The following is an 18,946-nucleotide window of genomic DNA, read 5'->3' on the forward strand; positions in this document are numbered from 1 at the left end:
TTTTTAAATAAATGATTTGTACTTTGTTGCGTAAATTTTATGGAAATTGTAATGTTGTTCTATTATGTATATTTCGATTAAAATGTTGTAAGTAACGTGACGATCTTAATTTTCGCCCTTCTGGCTAAAAATCCCGAAAACTATTTTGGTGACAGGTGAAGTTGGCACTCCTGTCAGTGATCGATCTGTCAATCGCGAGTTTGAAAGTGCCCCAAGAAGCCCCACAAAACGGCCCCCCGAGTCGGTAAGTACGTGTTTCCTTTACATTTTCACGCAAATGCAAACCCCATTGAAAAGTGGTAATATTTAATTATCACAAAGGGCAAATTACATTCATGTTAAAATATACAGTACTTGAATCAAAATAAAGATCGATATTGATTCGAGCTAGATTACTTTTCAACACAATATTTATTTACACGTATAATACAAGTAGAATTTTTGAATTTCCTGGTAGCGCTTTACCAAACAAAAAAATGTCATTCCAAACAGTTAAATAAATTAAGTTAGTTCGTAAATTAAGCTACATAACTATACTCTTCACTAGAATGCGGTGTCCTTTCAATATATTGTTTATCGATCAGCGACTCGATGCATTTTTTGATCAGCTGAATACTGGGGGCGAAGGAGACTTTCGACTGTGCATATACCTAAAACGAACACTTTAATAAAACCCAATCAAACTAAATAAATACGGACCCACCTCTTGTATTAACGCGTTATGTTTGAGTATTTTCCTTGATTTCATAATTCTAACAATCGCTGCCTGCAGGTACATTTTCCTGTCTTCTTCGACCGAGTTCATCGTTTGTTCAATTTCCTGCGGCGACTCTTTCTGTACGGCTGCGTTTATCCTAAACTTCGTCCGCTTGTTGTTGTACTCCATGTTTAAACGTAAAATAGTCTCCGGTTTGAGCTCCTACAACCCCCAATTAGCTACATCCCTCCAAAATCCACACCCTTACCGTGCTATCTGCTATTAATAATTTACAATCGATGAGACTAGCCGCATACCTATGATACTGTTCCGACGTTAGCTGCAAGCTCTCCTTAATCTCCCTAAACGTGAGAGAGTCCGTATGCTCGAACAACAACAAAGTCGCCATTTGGAAGGTCTGCATCGTCACCAAATACGATTTTTTCAAGTGGCCTAGTTTGAGTTCCGCTTGACACAAATTGTGTAGCCAAGTCAGCTTGCGCCCGTTGAAGCGATTGTGGTAGAAATTTTCGAACTGCAACGCACGCGTTTATTGATGGTCGTAGTAAAAATCTGCTTACCATTTGCACGCTTTTCTCGAGTTGTCTGGGGTAGGTGAAGGGCGTGGTCACGGTTTGGCCCAGAGGCCAGGCCCCGGCTTGTAGTACGTATATGCTAAAATTGATGCCTAGGTCGATGTTGTCTTGCTTCAAGAACGCGTTGAATTTGTTGTTGAGATCTGCGCTGACGGACATGTCTGTAAACATTCGGTGGAGTTTGCTGGTGAATTCGTAGCCGCAGGCTTGCTTCAGGCGGTTTATCATGGCTTCTTCGGCGTCCATGCTCTGGGTTTGCTGGTGGATGAGGCGTTTGGCGAGCATTCGGGAGTAGAATTTTTGGAAAACGTCTTTGTCGTCGATGTACTTGAAGATTGTTATGCTTTCGGCGAGTTTTTCGTCCACCTGGGGAAAATGGATAGGTTTTTGGTCGGTTGTGACTTGTGAGTTATTGGTTTTTGACTCTACTGATGTAAAGAGGGTGTGGAATTTAATTTATATTATACTTATATTTTCCACGTGCTTTAATGACTTACTAAATGTAGACAAAATTAAATTAGCATCACTAATTAGCTATCACTAATTTTTCATTCAATTTAAAAAAGGTTATATTTATTGAGGTGAGGGACACAATTTTAAATCTGAATAATTGTTGTGGCTTGGATGTTGAACGACTTAAGGTAAAAATAATGAAACACTCAAGTCCTCAAAAGAACATTTGAACTTCAAAAAGGGGCTCCCGATAATCTTTCAATTTTTTTAAAAATGACACTAGCGCCTCCCAAAATTCTTTCAAACTTTTTCAAAATGAAAATACCTGGGATTCCCGGGCTTTCAAGTTTTGAATTTTTCAATTTTTCGAGCTGTAATTTTTCTTTTCGGCTTATTATTTTCTTTATTTTTTCAATTATTCGATTTTCCAACGTTTGGATTTTATAATTTTTTGTTTCTTCAATTTTTCGTTTCTTCAAATTTCCGATACGCAATTTTTCATTTTATTTCTTCGATTTTTAAATTTTAAATTTTTTCAATTTTTCGATTCTTTAATTTTTCATTTTTTTTGTTGCTTCAATTTTACGACATGCAACTCTTCGAGTTTTCATTTTTTCAGTTTTTCGATTTTCCAACTTTTAGATCTTTCAATTTTTGTGATTTGCATTTTCACGAGTTTTCTGTATTTTATCAAATTTTAGATTTTCCATTATTCTGATTTTATAGTTTTTTTTTCAATTTTTGGATTTCATTGAATTTAAATATACAATTATAATTTAAAAAAATAAAATACTTTTTCAATTATTGGATTTTAAAACTTTTTCATCTATTAGATTTTTAATTTTTTCGATTTTTAGTTTTTAAATTTTTCATTTTCTTTGTTCTTTCAATTTTTCTAGTTTTCATTTTAATATGTAATACTCCTAATAATAATAGTTTTTAAAATTTTTCACTTTCTCAATTTTACGATTTTAGAATTTTTCGTTTTTCATTTCTTCAATTTTTCGTTTTGGTTTTGCATTTTCTTTATTTGTTCACTTTTTCGGTTTTCCAATATTCTGATCTTATAATGTTTCTTTTTTTCAATGTAAAACTTTTCAATTTTTGGAGTTTTCAATTCTTTGATTTTTGATTTGCAATTTTTCTAGTTTTCATTTTAATATGCAATAATAATTATAATTTTTGCAAGTTTTCACTTTCTCAATATTACGATTTTAGAAATTTTCCATTTTTCAGTTATTGGACTTTAAAATGTTTTCATTTACTCTATTTATCAATTTTTCGATTGTTATTTTTCTGAATTTCAGAATATTTAATTTTTCAATTTTTGGATTTTTCAATAATTCCGATTTGCAATTTTTCGGTTGTCCAACTTTTAGATGTTTTAATTTTCTCGTTCCTTCAATATTTGATTTTTTCGAGTTTTCACTTTAATATGTAATCAAAATTATTATTTAAAAAAATGTGTAGTTTCTCAATTTTTCGATTTTCGATTTTTTTCATTTTTCCATTATTGGACTTTTTTGAATTGTTTCGATTTTTCATTTTCTTTATTTTTTAAGTTTTTCGATTTTCCATTACTGTGATTTTATAGTTGTTCTTTTTTTCAATGTGAAATTTGAAATTTTTTGGTTTTGAATTTAAATATATAATTATAAGTAAAAAAATCACTTTCAATTATTGGATTTTAAAACTTTTTCATTTATTAGAATTTTATTTTTTCAATGTTTCAATCTTGGGTTTCTTGAGCGCAATTTTTGGTTTCGGTTTTTCATTTTCTTTGTTCTTTCAATTTTTCGGTTTTTTCAATGTTCTAATTTTATAATTTTACTTTTTCAATTTGAAAATTTTCAATTTTTGGATTTTTCAATAGATCGTTTTGCAATTTTTCTAGTTTACATTTTAGTATGTAATAATAATTATAGTTTTCACTTTTCCAATGTTGTGATCTTATAATTTTTGCTTTTTTTCAATTTTTCAACTTTTACATTTTTTGATTTTTCAGTTCCTCAATTTTTCAATTCTTCAATTTTTGATTTGCAATTTTTCGAGTTTTCATTTTAATATGTAATAATAATTGTAATTTTTGCAATTTTTCACTTTCTCAATATTGCGATTTTGGAATTTTTCCATTTTTCCATTGTTCATTTTCAATTCTTTGGTTTTGAATTTAAATGTATAATTATAATTTAAACAAAATTTCACTTTTTCAATTTGAAAACTTTTTCATTTATTAGATTTTTCATTTTTTCGATTTTTAGTTTTCCAATGTTTCAATCTTGAGTTTCTTCAATGCAATTTTTGGTTTCGACTTTTCATTTTCTTTGTTTTTCAGTGTTCTGATTTTATAATTTTTCTTTTTTAAATTTGAAAATTTTCAATTTTTGATTTGCAATTTTTCAGTTTCCAGTTTTTCGGTTTCTCAACTTTTAGTTTTTTAATTTTTTGTTCCTTCAATTTTTGATTTGCAATTTTTCGAGTTTTCACTTTAATATGCGATAAAAATTGTAATTTTTAAAATTTTTCACTTTCTCAATTTTATGATTTTAGAATTGTTTCATGTTTCAATTATTGGACTTTTTTCGATTTTGCATTTTCCAGTTCTGTCGGTTTTTCAACTTTTAGAATTTTAAATTTTTAGATTTTTCAATACCTCAATTTTTCATTTCTTCAATTCTTCGTTTCTTTATCTTTTCAATTTTTCGGTTTTCCAATGTTCTGATCTTACAATTATCCTTTTTTTCGATATAAAATTTTTGAATTTGTCAATATTTTGATTTTCAATTTTTTGGTTTTGTGTCTCGATTTTTCAACTTTTGGATTTTTTAGTTTCTCAATTTCTCAATCTATTTTTTGATTCGTATTTTTTCTAATACTCTTAATAATCATTATTTTTAAAATTTTTCACTTTCTCAATTTTACGATTTTAGAATTTTTTCATTTTTCAATAATTGGATTTCAAAACTTTTTCATTTTTTAGATTTTCCGTTTCGGTTTATTTTCTTTATCTTTTTAATTTTTCGGTTTTTCAATGCTCTGATCTTATAATTTTCCTTTCTTTCAATGTAAAATTTTTCAATTTTTGGATTTCTCAATATTTTGATTTTCAATTTTTTGGTTTTGTGTTTCGATTTTTCAACTTTTAGATTTTTTAGTTTCTCAATTTCTCAATCCATTTTTTGATTCGTAATTTTTCTAATACTCTTAATAATTATATATATTTAAAATTTTTTTCACTTTCTCAATTTTACGATTTTAGAATTTTTTCATTTTTCAATAACTGGATTTTAAAATTTTTTCATTTTTTCGATTTTCCATTTCGGTTTTTTATTTGCTTTATTTTTTCAATTTTTCGGTTTTTCAATGTTCTGATCTTATAATTTTCCTCTTTTTCAATGTAAAATCTTTCAATTTTTGGATTTCTCAAAATTTTGATTTGGATTTTTTTTTCTATTTTTGGATTTGTCAGTTCCTCAATTTTTCAATTCTTCAATTTTTGATTCGCAATTTTTTTAGTTTTCATTTTAAAATACGATAATAATTATAATTTTTACAATTTTTCACTTTCTCAATATTACGATTTTAGAATTTTTCCATTTTTCAATTATTGGATTTTTAAACTTTTTCATTTATTCGATTTTTACTTTCTAAATTTCAGGGCATTTAATTTTTCAATTTTTTCATATTTTAATTTTTCGGTTTTTCAATGTTCTCATTTTATAATTTTCCTTTTTTCAATTTGAATTTTTGTTTTATTTTTTGGTTTCTCAACTTTTAGATTTTTTAGTTTCTCAATTTCTCAATTCTTCAATGTTTGATTCGCAATTCTTCTGGTTTTCATTTTAATATATAATAATAATTTATATTTAAAATTTTTTTCACTTTCTCTATTTTAAATTTTTTTTCATTTTTCAAGAATTGGATTTTAAAACTTTTTCATTTTTTCGATTTTTCGTTTTTTATTCTTCAATTTTTCGTTTCGGTTCGGTTTTTCATTTTTTCAATTTTTCGTTTTGGTTTATCATTTTCTTTATTTTTTCAAATTTTCGGTTTTTCAATGTTCTGATCTTACAATTTTCCTTTTTTTCAATGTAAAATTTTTCAATTCCTCAATTTTTCAATTTCTCAATTTTACGATTATAGAATTTTTTCATTTTTCAATAATTGGATTTTCAAACTTCTCATTTTTTCGATTTTCCGTTTCGGTTTTTCATTTTCCTTATTTCCAATGTAAAATTTTTCAATTTTTGGATTTCTCACTATTTTGATTTGCAATTTTTTGTTTTATTTTTCGATTTTTCAACTTTTAGATTTTTTGATTTTTCAGTTCCTCAATTTTTCACTTTCTCAATTTTTATTTAGAATTTAGAATTTTTTCATTTTTCCATAATTGGATTTTAAAACTTTCATTTTTTCGATTTTCCGTTTCGGATTTTTGATTTCTTTATTTTTTCAATTTTTCGGTTTTTCAATGTTCTGATGTTATAATTTTCCTTTTTTTTCAAGGGAAAGTTTTTCGATTTTTGGATTGCTCAATATTTTGTTTTTCAGTTTTTTGGTTTTGTGTTTCGATTTTTCAACTTTTAGATTTTTAAGTTTCTTAATTTCTCAATTCTTCAATTTTTCATTAGCAATTTTTCTGGTTTTCGTTTTAATATGTAATAATAATAAATTTTTTTTTAGTTTTCACTTTCTCAATTTTACAATTTTTTCTTTTTTCAATAATTGGATTTTAAAATTTTTTCATTTTTCGATTTTTCCTTTCGGTTTTTATTTTCTATATTTTTTCAATTTTTGGGTTTTTCAATGTTTTGATTTTTTTCGTCAATTTTTGGATTTTTCAACTTTTTTTGGATTAGCAATTTTTAAAATTCTTCACTTTCTCAATTTTACGATTTTAGAATTTTTTCATTTTTCAATTATTGGATTTTTAAATTTTTTCGATTTTTCAATTTTTAATCTTTTAATTTTTCGATTTGCAATTTTTCGTTTCGGTTCTTATTTTCTTTATTTATTCAATTTGCAATTTTTCATTTCAGTTTTTATTTTCTTTTACAATTTTTCGAGTTTTAGATGTCCCGATTTAATCATGTTTTGTTTTTTTAATTTAAATTTTTTCAATCTTACAATTAGCAATTTTTGTGATTTGCATTTTCACGAGTTTTTTCAATTTTTCGATTTTTTCAATCTTTCATTTCTTCGATTTTTCGTTTCGGTTTTTACTTTCTTTATTTTATCAAATTTTGGATTTTCCATTATTGTGATTTTATATATTTTTTTTCAATGTATAATTTTAAAATTTTTTGATTTCTCAAAATTTTGATTTGCAATTTTTTGGTTTTGTGTTTCGATTTTTCAACTTTTAGATTTTTTAGTTTCTCAATTTCTCAATTCTGCAATTTTTGATTCGCAATTTTCCTGGTTTTCATTTTAATATGTAATAATAATTTAGTTTAAAAAAAATTTCACTTTTTCAATTTCACGATTTTAAAACATTTCCATTTTTTCGATTTCTCAATTTTATGTTTATATATACAATATATCTTTATGTTTACAATTTTTGGATTTTCCATTTTTTCGATAAATTCATTTTTTCAATTTTTAGTTTTTCAATGTTTCAATTTTGTTTTTTTTCAGTTCTTCAATTTCTCAATTTTCAGTTTTTCGATTTATCAACTTTTCGGATTGGAAAAATTGAAAAATTGTAAAATTGAGAAACCAAAAATGAGAAATCGAAAAAGAATAAAATGAAAACTTTCAAACATTTAAAAATTGGAAATCCAGAACTAAGAAAATTGAAGAAACGAAAAATTGAAAAATCGAAAGACTAAAAATTGAGAAACACTTATAAAAATCGAAAAAGTGCAAAATAAAAAAAAAGAAATATTATAAAATCAACAGATTGAAAAGAAATTGGAAAATCGGATAGTGGAGAAATCCAAAAATTGCAAAATTGAAAAAAAAATAAAGGAAAAATGAAAAATGTTAATATCGAAAAATTGATGCCAAAAAATTGGTCGACGGTAATTAAATCAGGATTTTTCGAAAAATTAACACTTTTTAATTTTTTCGATTTTTCATTTTTTTTTTTCAATTTTTCGGTTTTTCAATGTTCTTATCCTGTAATTTTTCTTTTTTTAATGTAAAATTATTCAATTTTTGCATACATAATTCGAGTTTTTAATTTTTTGATTTTCCAGTTTCTCAATTTTCAATTCAGTGTCTCAAATGTCAGGATATTTAATTTTTCAATTTTTCCATCTTTCAATTTTTCGGTTTTTCAATGTTCTGATTTTATAATTTTCCTTTTTTGAATTAGAAATTTTCAATTTTTGGATTTTTCGATAGTTCGATTTGAATTTTTCGGTGTTTCAACTTTTAGATCTTTTAATTTTTCGTTCCTTTAATTTTTGATTTGCAATTTTTCTAGTTTTCATTTTAATATGTAATAATAATTATAATTTTTAAAATTTTTCACTTTTTCAATTTCGCGATTTTCCAATTTTTCGTTTTTCATTTCTTCAATTTTTCGTTTTGGTTTTTCATTTCCTTTATTTTTTCAATTTTTCGCTCATAATTATTCTTTTTTTAATGTAAAATTATTCAATTTTTAAATTTTTCAATATTTCGATTTTTTAATTTTTAGATTCTTCAGTTTCTCAATTTTCAATTTTTCACTTTCCCAATATTACCATTTTTCAGTTATTGGATTTTAAAACTTTTTCATTTATTCGATTTTTCATTGTTACAGTTTTTCGACTTTACAATTTTGACGATTCTGTAAATGTTTACAATTTTTGGATTTTCCAATTTTTCGTTTAATTCACTTTTTTTTAGTTTTTCAATGTTTCAATTCTGTTTTCTTGAGCTCTTCAATTTTTTGATTTTCACTTTTTCAAATTGTCAGCTTTTCGATCGAAAAAAATGGAAAAATTGTAAAATTGAAAAATCAAAAATTGGAAATCGAAAAATGAAAACTTTAAAACATTTAAAAATTGGAAATCAAGAACTAAGACAATTGAAGAAACGAAAAATTGAAAAATCGAAAGACTAAAAATTGAGAAATATTTATAAAATCGAAAACGTGCAAAATCAAAATATTGAAAATTAAAGAAATCGGAAAATCGGATAATGGAGAAATCCAAAAATTGCAAAATTGAAAAAAAAGGAAAAATGAAAAATTGAGAAACTGAAAAATCGAAAAATGAAAAATGTTAATATCGAAAAAACACCCGAGATCATTAAAATATGACAGCGTAGCTGTTGAAACGCAACAGTTTTTGTTGAAATTTTCGGTGTTACGGGGATAGTAACCTGCAGCATCTATCATTTAATGATTTTCTTTTTTACATTTCAATTTGGAATTTAGTTCATCGTAATTTTCTATTTATTTATATTTTATTTTGACATGTGTTCTAAGTCATTATTATTTATTAATCATAAATGGACTTACCTCAGAGTCGCTAATTCCCTTACTGGACTTCCTCAGCAGCGCATCACAATACTTAGCCAAAAACTCCGGACTCTTGCACACCGGCTTCCCAAACTTGTGATTAATCACACTACTGCAAGCCCTATCCAACGCACCCATGAAATTCTGGTCCGACTTGAACACCTCCTGAATCAGCAACTTATACTTCTTATAAACCCCCAGCATGTTCTCCACGAACGTAATATGAATATTCTCCGTGTCGATGTTACCTATAGCCTGCGACCAAAAACGACCATAAACCCCCCCAACCAAACCCAAAAATCCAACTTACGGCCAATCCTTGCGTTTTGATGTGGTCCAAGACCGTATCGATCAGGAGAACCATCGCGTTTTGCACGCTCTTGAGCAAATCGTACATATTTGAGAGGTCCTTTTTGCGTTCGCCCTGTACCATGGCCGTGCACTCGCTGTAGAGGAACTCCAAGTGTTCGGCGACCATGTGGGTTTCGCATCTTTGAGATACTTTCGATAGAGAGCTGGCGTGGAGGAAGCGTCTGGCCCGAAGAAGTTCCTCTTCGATTTTGGCTTTGACCCGTTCCATGTACAAACTGACGTTTTTTTCTTGGAGGAGTTTGGCGGCGTCGCGCTTGAAGTGTTCGCCACTTTCTTTCAAGAAGGGCTCTTCGAAGAGTTCTTGGTAGAGTTGCAGTTGGCCTTTCTTTTTGTAGCCTTGAACCTTGAGGGAGAAAGATTAGGCCATATGTATACGAGAAATTTCAAACTGATGTGTTGAGAGTGTTGTTTTCGGGACACCTTTGTAAGCTGTGTTCCGCCTTTGTATAGTTTTGGACTTTTTTCCATTTCTAATAACAATAATAATGAGATTTCGTCCCTGTATATTTATATTTTCCGCCATCGAGAAAGTATTTGTAAAATTATATACAGGGTGTCTCAACGTTGTTTGTGAATTATTCAAAACATAACACCTGTATATTTCTATAAATTTATATTTTTTTATCAAAACTTGAAGAAAGATGAGTCAGGCGTATTTTTTTGAGTAACATTGTTTTAATTTATTTATACAGGGTGAATAAATTTACAAATAGTTTTCTCGTATTTTTCAAATGTATATAGTATAGTACGTTCAATTTTTACGCACAATGTAAATAAAACTCTCGTGTATCATTCCAAACCTCCATCTTTAAAAATGGCCGAACTGTAAATTTTTAAATAAAACCATTTTCTCCTTACAAATGCAAATATTTTGACAACTATTATATAAAAAATCTTGTCTCTGATATCTTTTTTCCGAGTTTCGTTGAAAATTTAAATCTGTATAATACATATATGCCACATTTTGAAAAATACAACTTTGTGGCTTTTCAGTAGTTTACGATAAATATACAGTTTTTTGCCACTCTGTGCTTTTGTATGGGACAGTGTGAGGAACAATATAGAACTTTTTTTTTTAATGGTACACCCTATACACATATATATTTTATTTTTGAATTTACGATATTGCCAAATTATTCCATTTTTAAAATAATAAAAAATCTAAAACTTTAAATTTTTAAATGTTCACATCTAATTTTTTTTTCTTTAAGTATTTCCTATACCAACAGTTTATGTTTAAAATTCCGATGCAACGTTGCCACATTACTCCAATTTACTTTATTGTGGTATAAATAAAATAGAATCTTAATATACAGAGTGTTTATATATTTTTTTTAATAATTACAGTTGTCAAATGTTGATGTTTTAGTTAGTTTTTCTCAAGTAAAACACTAAAATATCGATATTACAGAACAACGTGTGTACCTCTGTTTATCACTCCATATATATTTCAAAACAGATCATAAAAATAACATTGTAATTTTTTTCGTGGACTCTACCTCTAAAGAAAAAATTCAAGAAAATTCGAATAAAACCTGGCAACGTCGCATCGGATTTTCAAAAATAAACTACGGGTATAAAGTCTACGAAGAGGACAGTGGGAAGATCTATAGATATTAAATATATAAGGTGTTTTATGTATAACAAAAAAACTAAGTCCTATGATATTTATGTCTCACAAACAAAACTTTCTGTATATTTGAGAATAATTTTAATGCATACTACTCAAAAAAACCTTATAACTGTGACTTTTTTGTATCTCTATTAATTAATGAATAATTTAGGACTGCGCGCTTAGTGACTCACATTGTATATCCAAATTTCCTTAAATTTTGAATTATTTAACTTCCATTGCCAAAAAATTCAAGAAAATTGAAATAAAACGTGGCAACATGGCATCAAAAATAAACTACGATTATAAAATCTCGGAAGAGGTTAATGGGAATATCTAAAAATATATAGGCTGGTTTATATATAAAAAACAAAGTTGTGTTATCCCACAAAACCAAAACACATAATTAATGAATAATCTAGGACCGCGCGATTAGTGACTCACCCTGTATAACTAAATCTCCTTAAATTTTGAGTTTTTTTTAACTTCCGCTGCCAAAAATATTCAAGAAAATTGGAATAAAACGTGGCAACGTCGCATCGGAGTTTCAAAAATTAAGTACGGTTATAAAGTCTCGGATGAGGCTAATGCGAATATCTAAAAATATATAGGGTGTTTTATATCTAGAAAAAACTAAGTTGTACGTTATGCTTCAAAAACAAAACACTCTGTATAGTCGAGAAAATTTTCAGTATATACTAATCAAAAAACCATATAACTGTAGTCTCCGACTTTTATCTTAGATATTAATGAATAATCTAGGACCACACGCTTAGTGACTCACCCTGTATATCAAAATCTCCCTTAAATTTTGAGTTTTTGAGCCAAGTTCCACTACCAAAAAAAATCAAGAAAATTGAAATAAAACGTGGCAACGTAGCACAGGATTTTCAAAAATATACTACGGTTATAAAGTCTAGGATGTAGTTTACGGGAACATCTAAAAATATATTGGGTGGTCTATATTAGAAAAAAAAACTAAGTTGTATGTCGTACCTCAAAAACAAAATCTGAATAGTCTAACTTCCGCTACCAAAAAAAAATTCAAGAAAGTTGGAATAAAAGGAACCAAGTTGTATGTTATGCTTTAAAAACAAAACACTCTGTATGGTCGAGAATAATTTCAGTGTATACTACTAATCAAACAACCATATAACTGTAGTTTCAGACTTTTTTGTATCTTTAAGAATTAATGAGTAACTTAGGACCGTGCGCTTAGTCACTCACCCTGTATATCAAAATCTTAAATTTTGCGTTTTTGGGTTAACTTCCACTACCAAAAAAATTTAAGAAAATTGAAATAAAACGTGGCAACGTCGCATAGGATTTTCAAAAATATACTACGGTTATAAAGTCTGGGATGTAGTTTATGGAAACATCTAAAAATATATAGGGTGGTCTATATTAAAAAAAAAAGTTGTATGTTGTGCCTCAAAAACAAAATCTAAATAGTCTAACTTCCACTACCAAAAAAAATTCAAATTTATAATTATACAAAAGCAACCAAGTTGTATGTTATGCTTTAAAAACAAAACACTCTGTATGGTCGAGAATAATTTCAGTGTATACTACTAATCAAAAAACCATATAACTGTAGTTTCAGACTTTTATCTATCTTTAAGAATTAATGAGTAATTTAGAATCGTGCGCTTAGTCACTCACCCTGTATATCAAAATCTTAAATTTTGTGTTTTTGGGTTAACTTCCACTACCAAAAAAATTCAAGAAAATTGAAATAAAACGTGGCAACGTTGCATAGGATTTTCAAAAATATACTACGGTTATAAAGTCTGGGATGTAGTTTATGGAAACATCTAAAAATATATAGGGTGGTGTATATTAAAAAAAAAAGTTGTATGTTGTGCCTCAAAAACAAAATCTGAATAGTCTAACTTCCACTACCAAAAAAAATTCAAGAAAGTTGGAATAAAACGTGGCAACCTTGCATTAGAATTTCAAAAATAAACTATACATAGTTATAAAGTCTAGGAAGACGCTAATGGGAATATCTAAAAATATATAGGGTGTTTTATATAAAATGAATCAAGTTGTATGTTATGCTTTAAAAACAAAACACTCTGTATGGTCGAGAATAACTTCAATGTACACTACTGATCAAAAAATCATATAACTGTAGTTTCAGACTTTTTTTATATCTTTAAGAATTAATAAGTAATTTAGAATCTTGCGCTTAGTCACTCACCCTGTATATCAAAATCTTAAATTTTGAGTGTTTGGGTTAACCAAAAAAATTCAAGAAAATTGAAATAAAACGTGGCAACGTCGCATAGGATTTTCGAAAATATACTACGATTGCAAAGTCTAGGACGTGGTTTACGGAAACATCTAAAAATATATAGGGTGGTCTATATTAAAAAAAAAAAGTTGTATGTTGTGTCTCAAAAACAAAATCTGAATAGTCTAACTTCCACTACCAAAAAAAATTCAAGAAAATTCGAATAAAACGTGGCAACGTCGCATCGGAGTTTCAAAAATAAACTACAGTTATAAAGTCTAGGAAGAACTAATGGGGATATCTACAAATATATAGGGTGTTTTACATTAAAAAAAAACTAATTTATATGTTGTGCTTCAAAAACAAATTGAATAAATGTCAGTGTAGACGAATCAAAAAATCATATAACTGTAGTTTGACTTTTTTTATATATTATATATTAATGAATAATGTAGAGCCGCTTAGTGATATACCCTGTATATCAAAATCTCCTTAAATTTTGAGCTACCAAAAAATTCAACAAAATTGAAATAAAACGTGACAACGTCGCATAGGAATTTCAAAAATATACTATGGTTATAACGTGTAGGATGTAGTTAATGGAAACATCTAAAAATATATAGGGTGTTCTATATTAGAAGAAAAACTAAGTTGTATGTTATGCTTCAAAAACAATATCTGAATAGTCGAGGATAATTTCAGTGTATATTGTTCAAAAAAACTATAAAACTGTAGTCTTTGACTTTTTTATATCTCCAATAATTGATGAATAATCTAGGACCGCGCGGTTAATGACTCACCCTGTATATCAAAATCTCTTTAGATTTTTAATTTTTGGGCTAACTTCCGCTACCAAAAAAATTCAAGAAAGTTGGAATAAAACGTGGCAACGTCGCATCGGAGTTTCCAAATTAACTACAGTTATAAAGTCTAGAAAGAAAATAATGGGAAATATCTAAAAATAGATAGGGTGTTTTATATAAAAGGGACTAAGTTGTATGTTATGCTTTAAAAACAAAACAGTCTGTATAGTCGAGAATAATTTCAGTGTATACTAATCAAAAAACCATAGTAACAGTAGGCTCTGACTTTTTTATATCTTATATATTAATGAATAATCTAGAACCGCACCCTTGGTGATACACCCTGTATATCAAAATTTCTCTAAATTTTGAGTTTTTGGGCTACTTGCGCTACCAAAAAATTCAAGAAAATTGGAATAAAACATGGCAACGTCGCATAGGAATTTCGAAAATATACTACGGTTATACAGAAAAAAAAACTAAGTTGTATGTTGTGCCTCAAAAACAAAATCTGAATATTCGACGATAATTTCAATGCATATGTTCAAAAAACCGTGTAACTGTAGTCTTTGACTTTTTTATATCTCTAATAATTAATTAATACTCTAGAACCGCCCGGTTAATGACTCACTCTGTATATCAAAATTTCTTTCAATTTTGAATTTTTGGGCTAACTTCCGCTACCAAAAAAATTCAAGAAAGTTGGAATAAAACATGGCAATGTCGCATCGGATTTTCAAAAATAAACTAGTTATAAAATCTAGGAAGAAGCTAATGGGAATTTCTAAAAATATATAGGGTGTTTTATATAAAAAACTAATTTGTATGTTGTGCTTCAAAAACAACACACTCTGTATAGTCGAGAATAATTTCAGTGTAATTCTAGTCTGACTTTGTTATATCTTTAATAATTAATGATTAATCTAAGACCGTGCGCTTAGTCACTCACCCTGTATATTAGAATCTTAAATTTTGCGTTTTTGGGTTAACTTCCACTACCAAAAAAATTCAAGAAAATAAATGTGGCAACGTCGCATTGCAGTTTCAAAAATATAAACTACGATTATAATGTCTAGGAAGAGGCCAATCGGAATATCTGAAAATATATAGGGTGTTTTATATATAAAAAAACTATGTTGCATGTTATGCCTCATAAACAAAACACTCTGTATATTCCAGAATAATTTTGATGTATACTCATCAAAAACCCGTGTCTGAGACTTTTTTATACCTCTAAGAATTAATGAAAATCGGGGACTGCGCGCTTAGTGACTCACCCAATATATCAAATCTCTTTAAATTTTCAACTTTTGGGCTAACTTCCACTACAAAAAAATTCAAGAAAATAAATATGGCAACGTTGCATTAGAGTTTCGAAAATAAACTATGATTATAATGTCTAGGAAGAGGCCAATGGGAATATCTGAAAATATATAGGGTGTTTTATATATAAAAAAAACTAAGTTGTACGTTAGCCTCATAAACAAAACACTCTGTATATTCCAGAATAATTTTGATGTATACTACTCAAAAAATCGTGTAACTGTGGTCTGTGACTTTTTTATACCTTTAGGAATTAATGAATAATCGAGGACCGTGCGCTTAGTGACTCACCCTGTATATCATTAAATATATCTTTAAATTGAGTTTTTGCGCTAACTTCCACTACTAAAAAAAATCAAGAAAATTGGAATAAAATGTGGCAACGTCGCATCAATACCCTCTAAGAAAAGAGACGGAGGGTGGGTGGGTGGGGCTGGTACCTGCTAAGATAAGAGTAATTTTGGCAAATGGGATACCATCGAAAAAAAGAGAGGGCGGGTGGGCGGGGCTACTACCTGATAAGATAAAACTGATTTTGGCAAATGAGATAATCCCTAAAAAAAGAGAGGGCGGGTGGGGGGGCTACTACCTGATAAGATAAAACTGATTTTGGTAAAAGAAATACCCTCTAAGAAAAGAGACAGAGGGTGGGTGGGCGGGGGTAGTACCTGATAAGATAAAACTGATTTTGGTAAAAGAAATACTCTCTAAGAAAATATGTCAAAATTGCCAAATGAAGAAAGAAAATTTGGTAGTCATCATTCATCAAACAATGATTCCTATAGTATTAACTGTACAGCTGAACATTTGTCGTACAACAAAAATTTATATTTTGTTTTATCTGGCGAAATTTCGAGACGCGTCATCAAGGTTTGGTAGTCATCATTCATCAAACAATGATTCCTATAGTATTAACTGTACAGCTGAACATTTGTCGTACAACAAAAATTTATATTTTGTTTTATCTGGCGAAATTTCGAGACGCGTCATCAAGGTTTGAAAGGGAATAAACAGATTTGGATTGGCGATTTACCATGTTTGGAAGTAAAAATATAAGGACGTCATTTAAAATTAAAATGATTTTGTCTTTGTTTTTTATAGCTGGTCAAGAGCTCAAATTTGGTGAACGCCAAAATTTCTCTTTGTATTTTTCTTACGTGTGACTAAGCAGTTTGTTCAAAAATAGATTTAACCTCATTAACGATTGCGCATTAAATTTGGGCTCGCAAGTGGCTACGCCAAACAAAAACAAAAACTAAGTTAATTCAAACAAACGTTCAATCACTTGTCATTAAAGAGTTACGTATTATTTGAGGTTCTTATTTACTGAACATGGTTGCTTTCCAAATTGTTTTCATTTTTATTGTAACCTTTGAATAAAAACAAAAACAGTGTGTGACCTCATAACTCACTCATTTTAAATACAAATATGGAAATTGCGAAAAATTGGCAATGTTTCTTTTATTGAAATTGCGGCAACCGTTCCCATTTCATATTTAAATTTGATTGGTTGTAATTACCTCGACAAAGCTCAAGATGGTGCCTCGCACTGCATCTATGGGTATCGAGCACGTCTTCTGGGTCCTGTCCTCCCCGATCGCCTCCAGCAGCAGCTTCACCAACCGCTGCCCCAATGGGGCTATCATCCCAGACTGCCACACTTCCAGCGCCAACTCCCCGATCTCCATTTGTTCGCCACCTGACGAGTCCGAGCTGCCGTAAATAATTTCAGCGTCCGACATCTTCTGCGTCCTTATATGTTGTTGATTTAAATACAAATACAGACTGTGCAGGTACTGGCTGCCCACGGAGTACTGCGACCAGTAATGGTAGTAACTTTTGATCAAGCTTTGTTCGCCCTCCTCTTGCACCTGGACCAGGAGCTTGGAGACGTGGTCGATGAGGTACTGCTTCGTCTCCGCATACAGCCTATCGGCCATGGGCTCCGGGTGGGCCACACACAGCGAGTAGACGTCCCTAAGGGCGGTTTTATAGCCGTGGTCGTTTTAGCGGCGTCGGGTACTTACGAGAAGCGGTCGTTCCATATGGGCCTCGGCACGTGGTCCAGCGTGATGACCCCTTTGATCGTGTCCCTGATAGCCCCCCAAGTTTGGTTAAAATCAACACGGCGCGGTTTCAAAGACATCTTCGCTCAAAACTGACAGTTGGAAATGACAAAGCGTTTCTAAAAATAATGCGCAAAATTTCTCTGTCACAACATAAACACGAATCCTGAATGCTGGGCTGGTTGGGGGGGCTTATTAATAAATTTTATTTTTTGTCACCTCGTCGAGGGAGTTTTGCGGGGGTTGGAGGTCTTGGCGGTTTTGCGGGTTTCGAGTGGTTATTTTTTCAATCTCTGTGAATTTTTCACTGATTTTACAAACATCCTTGAATTTATGACGGAGGGAACGGGGTCAATTTGACGTATGAATGTCAGCTGGTGACACCATCTTGGTTTTCGAAATTCGGGGAATGTGACGGGGCGGCCGACGGGGTTTGGGTCGGGGCGATGGGGTTGGAATTTTTTTGGTTGAGAATGTGGTGTGAAAAATTTGGAATGTTGATTAAATTCACCAAAGGAGAATTTCGAGTGTTGGGTTGGTAGCGGGGAAATGACGCCTGCGCCACCTGTGGGATCTTTACGGTAGCTGTGATTCTTGTAAGATTGGTAGAGGGAGCTGGTGTCGTGAAGCTGTCAAAGCGATAAAAATAAAAAGTTTCGTTTTTCTGTTCATTATTGATTTTGAAAACTTTGTTTTTTATTTACGTAAAACTTAGTTCTATTTAAATGCCTCCGACACACTTAAAATTGAAACTGCAACTGTTTATAGAGATTTTTTTATTTCATCAGTTCTGAGTTTTTTCAGGATGAAAATAAAATTATTGAGTAGATTTTTGACGATATTTTTATGTACTTACGCTATGCATACCAATGAACTTTACGTCTGTCTTGGAAACTCTAAATTATAGATCGGCATACTAATAAGATGACCCAGTTTTCGCCAGGACCGTATCCGTCCTATTATATAAAATTTTATAAGAGAGTTTTCAGAAAAAAAAATCCTAAAAATCCGATCCACAGTATTTTATATTGAACATTATTATTTGGTATTTCTTACTTAATTTTTTTATGTCTTATTTCTTGCATTATGTTTGGGCCTGAAGGTCATGTAGACGGAGCTTCCTTGGATCCTTGGCTCCTGTTACACTTGGCAATAAAATTATAAAACTGCATTGTGCGAATTAATTTTTCGATTTAAAATTTTTTGAATTTTTAGTTTTTTATTTTTCGATTTTCTTCAAATTTTTCGCAATTTTTCATTTCTATGTTTTATTTTCTTTATTTTTACAATTTTTCGATTGTTCAACGTTCCGATTTTATAATTTTTTTGTTTTTT

At 29.5% G+C, this 18,946-nt stretch overlaps 1 protein-coding gene across 1 annotated transcript; it reads right to left on the minus strand.

Moving 5' to 3' along the window:
• Positions 1-289: 289 nt before the first annotated feature.
• On the minus strand, positions 290-18,118 carry LOC135140037 (cullin-2). Its single transcript, XM_064070419.1, has 8 exons — positions 17,573-18,118; positions 17,066-17,522; positions 9,510-9,914; positions 9,200-9,454; positions 1,279-1,659; positions 966-1,232; positions 704-919; positions 290-650 (listed from the first exon to the last, which is right to left on the minus strand). Exons 1-8 carry the CDS (start codon positions 17,689-17,691, stop codon positions 519-521), a joined length of 2,232 nt encoding a protein of 743 aa, XP_063926489.1. The 5' UTR covers positions 17,692-18,118; the 3' UTR covers positions 290-518.
• Positions 18,119-18,946: the final 828 nt, after the last annotated feature.

This window comes from Zophobas morio, unplaced genomic scaffold (assembly GCF_036711695.1).
Source record: "Zophobas morio isolate AGI-343-1 ecotype UQ-CSIRO unplaced genomic scaffold, CSIRO_AGI_Zmor_V1 ptg000038l, whole genome shotgun sequence".
Taxonomy (NCBI): domain Eukaryota; kingdom Metazoa; phylum Arthropoda; class Insecta; order Coleoptera; family Tenebrionidae; genus Zophobas; species Zophobas morio.